The sequence below is a fragment of the Notamacropus eugenii genome, chromosome 7, assembly GCF_028372415.1.
Source record: "Notamacropus eugenii isolate mMacEug1 chromosome 7, mMacEug1.pri_v2, whole genome shotgun sequence".
NCBI classification, from domain to species: Eukaryota; Metazoa; Chordata; class Mammalia; order Diprotodontia; family Macropodidae; genus Notamacropus; species Notamacropus eugenii.
Window position 1 is genome coordinate 117,336,938 of NC_092878.1, and position 9,109 is coordinate 117,346,046.

General features: G+C 35.7%; 1 protein-coding gene across 6 annotated transcripts in view; it reads left to right on the forward strand.

Annotated features, from left to right (window-relative positions):
• Window positions 1–8,745, forward strand: part of ZGRF1 (zinc finger GRF-type containing 1) — an 87,344-nt gene extending 78,599 nt beyond the window's left edge. For 5 of the 6 annotated variants that reach the window (XM_072623554.1, XM_072623556.1, XM_072623557.1 and 2 more), the window contains one exon: window positions 173–8,745. In XM_072623554.1, coding sequence (XP_072479655.1) covers window positions 173–324 — 152 coding nt within the window. In that variant the 3' untranslated portion in view covers window positions 325–8,745. The remainder of the gene's footprint in view (window positions 1–172) is intronic. The other variant, XM_072623555.1, reaches the window with a different exon arrangement.
• Window positions 8,746–9,109: the final 364 nt, after the last annotated feature.

Consider the following 9,109-nt stretch of genomic DNA (forward strand, 5'->3'; position numbering starts at 1 on the left):
CTTCCTTGGGTAAAAAAATGCAGCATTATGTTTTCAGCATGATTCAGATATGATTATAACTTACCTTCATTTTCTTTCAAACACTGAAGTTGATTTCACTAGCCTAGGAGGTTCTGCCAACATGCCTTCTATGAAGTAAAGATCTGTGTCCTGTGTTTTTTTCTTTTTTCAGGAAGAGAGAACGGATTACAGCATTCAAGTCAATGTGAGCCAGACCTGAACCTCCTTCTGAAAAGTTATTTGGAGAAAAAGGCAGAAGAAAAAGAAAAAAATAAAAAAGAGAACTCTAAAAACAAGTCTCTTTCACAAAAAGACATGATATAACCTACTGTTTATGCACATTAAAAGGTATCTGATAACAATTTGTTTTTTATTAGCAAATTTTGGATACAGGAAATGTGACTGTTCTTCTTATTTTTTCCCACAGTTTTTCATTTAACTGAGAGGCGGATGTAAATAAACACATGTTGTAAATAAGCGCCTGATAGTAAATAAACACATCAGCAGTGGTTTCATCTAAAGAAATACAACTTATTGCCATCATGTAAATGTGGTGAAGTGGAGTGGAGTACAAAATGCTGCGCTCTCATAACTTTTTGGGGTGTTGGTAACTAGAGCCGCGCAACTTCTGAAGTGGTTGTTTCCCAAACTCCACCTACTGGATCGAGGCGTCTTCCTGGTTTTTTCAGGGTTGCTTTTGGGATCCTTATCAGAGTCTTTCACAATACAACTGTGTTTCAGGAGAAGGGTAATATGGTCTAGTATTTCTCAGTACCCTAATTGGCAGTGTCTACACCTTATAAATAATTCTAAGCAATATTCTTTTTGTTGCTTTGTTTTTGCCAGCTTTGTTGTTGTTGATTCATTTAAGTTGTGTCTAACTCTGTGACCCCGTTTGGGGTTTTCTGGGCAGAAAACAAATGGTTTGCCATTTCCTTCTTCAGCTCATTTTACAGGGTCACACAGCTAGTAAGTGTCTGAGGCTGGATTTGAACTCAGGAAGATGAGGCTTCCTGACTCCAAGCCCAGTGTTCCATCCACTACAGCACCTGCCTGCCAGTTTTGCCAACTTATGCATTGCTTTTTGAAAAGAAAACAACATAGGCAAATGTAATTTTGAGGTTTTTCAGATATAATGAGATACTTACAAAGGAAAAGGGTATTTAAAGTATCCTGTCTTTATAGTGATAACTCCATCTAGTAGCCTCCAGTTGAAATTACACTAAAATTATGCTTCCTAACTTTGTATCCAATTAAAACAATTTAAAATAAGACAAAAATATGTTTTTGTCTTATGATCTAAACATTGTGTAAGCCTAAAACAATAACATTTTTATTCTGCTGATAAAATTGATGGAAATGTCATTGACTATAAAATATATAAAGGAATGTCTTTGTATAGTAAATCCTATAATAAATATAGTAATTTCATAATAGTAGGAAGTTAGGTTATTTTGTCTTTCCTTAAATGTAACATAAATTGTCTAGACCTCAGTCTTTCACCATTAATTATGACAAACTTCTTTTAATTACTATTATAGTTTAGATCATAGGAGTAAAGGTCATTTAATTCATTTCCCTCATTTTATAGCTGAGAAACAATACCAAGAAAGGCTAAAACAGGGATACTGAAAGCACAATCCCCCAAATTGGCTTAAGTCCTGTAATTTGGCCTTATTGTGTACAAAATCACCCTCACTTGGAGAACTCAGTATGTTTGCACAAACACTTCCACATCGAGAGATTTCCAAGTTTCATCCTGGAGAGATAAGTTTCATGACTTCATTTAACCATAAGCTACGTAGATACTTGGGTATTCACTGAGTAAGCAAGCATTTCTTTCGTGAGCGCAGTTTGCAGCCTACACATGCCATCTCATCCTGCATGATTCTTTTCCGTGTCCTCCGTCTTTTCCACAAGTCTTCCACAGAAGATCTACCTAATATGCAAAAACATTCCTCTAGGTGTTTTAGTGTCTTTGAATACCAGGGCGCCACATATATTGTTACTACCTAACTAGAGAAGTCTCCATTTCTAACTACACAGTGTCTGATGATTTCATGCTATTTCTTGCATGTACATCATCATTGACAATATGTTATACTCTATTTACAGCCAAGTACCATTACAGGGTCACCTGAAGTCTTAGTTCACTCACAATGATCCATGATGCATAAGACCCATATGGTATCTGGGGAAATATTGGCATTAATAAGATGGAAGCTTGTATAAAGTAGCAATATATAATCATTAAGCCCAACATAATTTCCTAAATGCAACCTAACCAGCCTGCTCTCTTCTTGATCAGTTCTCTGTGAGATCTGACCTCACTGTCCATCTGCAGTGCTTGTTCAAGACGAGTATTGATGGAATAACTAGCAGCCACTCCTCTGACCGAATAACATAACCCCTGCAAATACATTCTGTCTTCATCCACTTGGTTTTTCCTTGTGTATTGCTAGGCTAAACTCTTTTGTAGACCATGAATCTCATTTAATAGGTACCATGGTGTTCTGGGCTGGATACAGCAGAGAGAATGTCATCTACAAACAGCATCTGGAGAATCTCACTGTCTATTAACAATTCCTCTCACATTTGGATTCTGCACAGAGTCTATGATAAACACCTTAGGCAAGTATATCCTTATAGATGGGGAACCTGCAGCCTAGAGGCCACATGGAGCCCTCTAGGTCCTCATGTGCAGCCTTTTGACTGAATCCTAACCTCAAGTTCAAGGATTCGGTTAAAGGGCTGTAAGTGAGGACCTAGAGGGCCATATGTGGCCTTGAGGCACAGGTTCCCCACCTGTTCCCATCATGCTTTGTGATACTGCTGAGAGGATTCTAAACAAAATAACTTTTATGGTTGCACATCCCAAGGAATTTTCTGTAATATACATGGGAAACAGTGCAATTTTTTGGTTCTTAGGATATTTTCCCCTTAAAATGAAAGAAGAATTTGTCAATTTCTACCCATTCTTATTGCTACATTGGGCAGCAGATGCTCCTCCAAATGAGTGAATTTTTTGTGTGTTCTATCATGACCATGGTAGGAAAGGAAAAGGAGAGCTCACAAAAACAAAAGAGATTTATTAAAGGCTACTACTTCCCATTAAATAAAGCTTCAAGAGAGCTAACAACAGTAAGGCTGCAAATCTTTAAAGCAATGTCAGATCAGCTCATGGGGACAGCTGCTCCAAAGATGACTTTCCCTTTTTGATTAAGAAAAGCCTCATGTCTGAAGTAGGCCATCAATAATGCTTCACCAGTTTTCCTTTCCAACAGCTTTAAGACAGTGATTGATGGAGAAACAAGGTGTTATCTCCTTTCTACACTTTAAGATCTCTGTAATTGATTGAGGGAGAAAAAGGAAAGGAAGGAGAAGAGGTTCACCCCTATGCCAAACTTTGTGGAACCTGTTCTCATAAACACATGATCTTCATGGCCTCAAGTGGTCTCTGAGGAACTTTCCTAGAAACCAGGACCTCACTCTTGAAAGATGGCCCTGAGCCTATAAAGGACTACACAACAGAAAAGATGCCAAAGTTTATTCATACCCTGAATTTCTGACTCTTCTCCCGTTTATTTGTTAAATGCCCCCCATGTCAAAGAAGCTGCTCGATATTGGGAATACAAAAAAAAAAAAAAAATGAAACAGTCCTTGATTTCAAAAAACCTACATTTTGTCATGAGAAATAACACATAAATGACACTAGTGCATATAGAATAAATGCAAAGTAGTTTAGGGAGAGTGGGTGGGCAACAGCAGCTGGGATCAGGAAATGCTTTCTGTAGAAGATGGTGCCTTAGCTGTCTTAAAGTAAGAGATTCCAGGAAGCAGAGATGAGGATGGAGAGCATCCCATAGAGAATGGCCTGTTCAGAGGTATAGAGATAGGATCTGGAGTGCCATGAATGAGAAACAGAATAAGGACCAGTGACTAGAATAGAGGCTGAAAGGGCAGATTAGGCCAGTTTGTGAGGGATTTAAAAGTCAAACAAAGGAGTTTATATTTTGGTCTAAAGGTAAAAGGGAGCTTTTGGAGAGGGGAATAACAGACAATTATATTTAATTGTAATAATAATAATAGAGCTGTGTGGAGGATAGATTGAAGAGGAAAGAGCCTGACAATGGACAAGAACCTGAACAGAGGGAGTGGACGTGTGAGTGGAAGAGACAAATTAGGAGATGTTATGGAGATGGACATAGGAAGATTTTGCATTTGACTGACTTGGTGAGGTAGGGGAATGAGGAATCAAGAATAATGGTGGATTTATCTGGGACCCTGGCTTGCAGGATGATAATGCCCCTGACAGAAAGAGTGAAGTTTAGAAGGGTTGGGTTTCAGGGAGAAGGTAAGTTCTATTTTGGACATGTTGAGTTTAAGATGTCTATGGGATATCCAGTTTGAAATATTCATTTTTGACAGTTGACTATGGGATGGGTCCTCAAGAGAGACTATGTCAGTCTTTACACTCTAAAAGCATGCCAAATGTATAGTGAGTATGTTAGCATTCAATTTTATATAGCATTTTATATTGAGGTGCCTTATGTATATAACATGAGAGGCTAGAATAGGCCCTAAATCAGTGAGAAACAGCTTGTTAGAAAAGAGTCATTAAGTTTGGAGTTTCTCTATTGCGTCAAATACTTTTCTTTTTTTCCCCTTCCTACTGTCCTCCCTTCCTCCTTCCTTCCTTCCTTCGTCTCTCTCTCTGTCTCTCTCTCTCTGTATCTGTCTCTGTCTCTGTCTCTCTTTCTCTCTCTCTCTCTGTCTCTCTGTCTCTCTCTGTCTGTCTGTCTCCCTCATGATCAACAAACACTATAGACTATAGTCTCTACGTGTCTCAGTTTCTTCTTTGGCTGTATATGTTATCCACCATAAAGACTTAAAAGTAAATGTATCCATGTTACTACTTTCCTATTCAGTAAATTCTTGTAATTTCCTGTCTTTTAAAGCCTTTTGCAGCCTTAATACAACCAGTCCTTCCAGACTCTTTACATATCTCTCCCTTTTCCTCAATGTATGATCCAATCATATTGGCCTCCTCTCTGTTCCTCACACATATCACCCCCACCTCCCTATATCTGGGCGTTTGTATTGGCCATTCATCTCCATTCCCATATACATTCCCTTTCTTACCTCTACCTCATAGCATCTCTCTTTTGCTTCCAAATACCCACTTACCACATGAAGTTCAATCACTATCTTCTACATGAATCATCTCCTGACCCTACCAAGGGCTAATGCCCTCCCTTCCTAACTCGTATTTAAGTATTTTGTATTATTTTTAATTTATTTTGTATATTCTTATATATGTTACATATAAGGATATATATATCCTTATATAAGGAGACATATATATATACATATATACATATATATATATGGATATAAGCTTATATAAGGATATAAGCTTGTTGAGAGTTGAGATTTTAAACATTTTGTGTTTGTATTTCTAATACCCAGCACAGTGCCTGGCACATAGTAGGTACTTTATGCTTGTTTGTTGTTAGATAAATATGGTGGTTCCATTGTCATTGATACTGAGAATAGATCACTATATGTAAATGCTATAAAAAATTTTGACAAAATATTTTACTCGGTTATCCTAAAAACTCTGCATAGTAAAGGTATAGGGGGATCTTTTCTTAACATGATAAAAAAAACTAAAACTAGTGACAATAAGGGAGCAAGCAGGTATTAAGCATCAACTTTGTGCCAGGAATGCATGCTAAGCACTTTATAAATATTTTCTCAAATTGATAAATAAAAAAAGACAAAGAAATTAAAAGCATAAGATAATCCAAGAAGAGTCCAAATTATTTCTTTTTGCTGATGACATGATAGTTTACTCAGAAAAATCCTAAGGAATTGGCAAAGAAATTAATTGGCACAATAACTTCAGCAAAGTCACAAGCTCCAAAGTAAAGCCAAAAAAAGTCAACAGCATTTCTATATAATAATAACAAAATCCAAGAGGCCATAGTAGAAAGAGAAGTCCCACACATAACTACAAACACATAAAATATTGGGAATCAGTCTACTAAGATATACCCAGTATTTGTAGAGATTCAATTGTAAAATGTTCCTCAAAGAAATAAAGAACAATGTAAAAATCAGTGTTCACAGTTTGATCATGCCAAAAATGCTACTGAAGTTAATTTATAAATTTAATGCTATACTAATAAAACTACCAAAATAAATCTTTACAGAGCTAAATAATAATAATAATGATGATAAAAATTGGGAGGAACAAAAGATCTAGAATATCAAAAAGGAAATGATGAAAAAGTAGGAATGAAAAGAAAATAGCACTAATAGACCTCAAACTATGTGTATGAATATGCATATTATTGTATAAACATCCACACAGCATTTATGTGTGTCTATATCACAGCAATCATCAAAAACCATTTTTTAAAAAAGCAGAACAGTGGTACAAACTTGACAAAGAATGATCAGAAATAGTGGAACTCAGTGTTGTGTAAACTTGAAAACCAATTACCTAGGAAAGAACACTGTCTTTGATAAAAACTGCTAGGAAAATTGGGAAGCAGTCTGGCATAAATTAGACTTAGAGCAACTTCTTATACTTTAATTTATCCCTCAATAAATTAAAAATAGATGTGTGACCTGAATATTAAAACTCATGCCATAAAAACATTAGATGACATCATATGTCATTTACAGCTATGAGTAGCTTAACCAAACAAAGAATAGAGGCAATTGCCAGAGATAAAATAGATCATTTTAATTACAAGAAATTAAAAAAACTTTTCCACAAGCAAAATTAAAGGATGTTGGATCAGGGATGTGGTAGGCTATTTAAAAGATCTTTGCATCTAATGACTCTGATAAAGATTTGGTATCCAAGATATTTAGACAGCTAACAGAAATATATAAGACCAAAAGCTATTTCTCAGTAAAGAAATGATGAAAAAATATTAACAGTCTGAAAAGAAGAATTATAAACTCTTAAAAAAAATGATAGAATGCTCCAAATTACTAATGTGAAAAATGCAAATCACAGTAGTTCCAAGGTTTCACTCTTGCTGAGTAAATTGTCAAAAAATACAGAAGATGATATTAGCCCATGTTGAGGGAGAAGTGGAAAGACAGACATAATGATGTACTATTGGTGGAGCTGTGAATTAATACAACCATTATAAGAAGAAATTTGTAATTATACAAATAAAGTAACTAAAACGTCCATAACATTTTGACCTAGAAATCCTACTCCTGGCAATATATCCCAAAGAGGAAAACAACAGAAAGGCATGCTCCATACCAAAAATTGTTTAGAACATTACTTTTTGTAGTCATAGTAGTAGTCAAGAACTTTAAACAAAATGAATGCCTACTAAGTGAGGAATGGTTAACTAGATTATGGTTCATAAGTTTAGTAGAAATTTATTAGTCTGTAAAAAATGAGGAACATCATGAATACATAGAATGGAAAGACATGTAGACTAGTTTAAAGTAAATTAGGCAGAGTGAGGAAAACAGCGTGTACATTGACTACAAATAATGTAAATGGAAAGAATGACAATATTTTTTAAATTTATGTTTTATTTTTTAAAATTAAATATTTTATTTGTTTTCAGTGTTCAACAATCATTTCCATATATCTTAGATTTTTTCCCTTCCTTCCCCCCCTCTCCTTCCCCACTCCCTCCCTGAGATGGTGTACAATCTTATATAGGTTCTACACGTACTTTCTTATTAAATACACGTTGCATAGAAGAATTAAAATGAAGGGAGAAATGATAAAATAAAACAAAACACAATACAAAAGAAAACGGTCGATTTCTATCTGCGATTCAATTCCACAGTTCTTTCTCTGAATGTAGAAGGCATTTTGCCTCGAGTACATTAGAAATTTTTTAAGTCCATGCATTTCAATGAAGTACTAAGTCTACCAGAAAAATTCCTCGCACACTGTGGTTGTTGCTGTGTACAAAGTTCTCCTGGTTCTGCTCCTTTCACTCAGCATCAGTTCAAATAAGTCCTTCCAGGCTTCTCTGAAGTCTTCCTGTTCATTATTTCTCATAGCACAATAGTATTCCATTACATTCATATACCACAATTTGTTCAGCCATTCCCCAATTGATGGATATCCCCTTGATTTCCAGTTTTTGACCACCACAAAGAGAGCTGCAATATATATTTTTGTATATGTGGGACCGTTTTCCGTTTCTGTGATCTCTTTGAGATAAGAGTCCTAGAAGTGATATTGCTGGGTCAAACTGTATGCACATTTTTGTAGCCCTTTGGGCATATTTCCAAATTGCTGTCCAGAATGGTTGGATCAGTTCACAGCTCCACCAACCATGAATTAGTGTTCCAACTGTCCCACATCTTCTCCAACATTTATCATCTTCCTGTTTTGTCATGTTAGCCAATCTGATAGGTGTGATGTGGTCCCTCAGAGTTGTTTTGATTTGCATCTTTAATCAGCAGTGATTTAGAGCATTTTTTCGTATGATTATAGATAGCTTTAATTTCTTCCTCTGAAAATTCTGTTCATATCCTTTGATCATTTATAAATTGAGGAATGACTTGTATTCTTGTATATTTGACTCCGTTTTCTATATATTTTAGAAATGAGGCCTTTATCATAGATACTAGTTGCAAAAATTCTTTCCCAGTTTTCTGCTTCCCTCCTAATCTTGGTTGCATTGGGTTTGTTTGTGCAAAAATTTTTCAATTTAGTGTAATAAAAATTATCCATTTTGCACTTCATAATGTTCTCTATCTCTTGTTTGGTCATAAATTTCTTCATTCTCCATAAGTCTGACAAATACACTATTCCTTGCTCCCTTAATTTGTTTATAGTATCAGTCTTTATACCTAGATCATGTATTCATTTGGACTTTATTCTTGTGCACAGTGTCAGACTTTGGTCTATGCCTAGTTTCTGCCACACTGTTATCCAGTTTTCCCAGCAATTTTTGTCAATCAGTAAGTTCTTATCCCAGAACCTGGGGTCCTTGTGTTTATCAAACAGTAGATTTCTATATTCAGACTACTGTGTCTTGAGTACCTAACCTATTCTACTGGTCTACCCTCTGTTACTTAGCCAGTGCCAAGTGGTTTTGGTGATTGC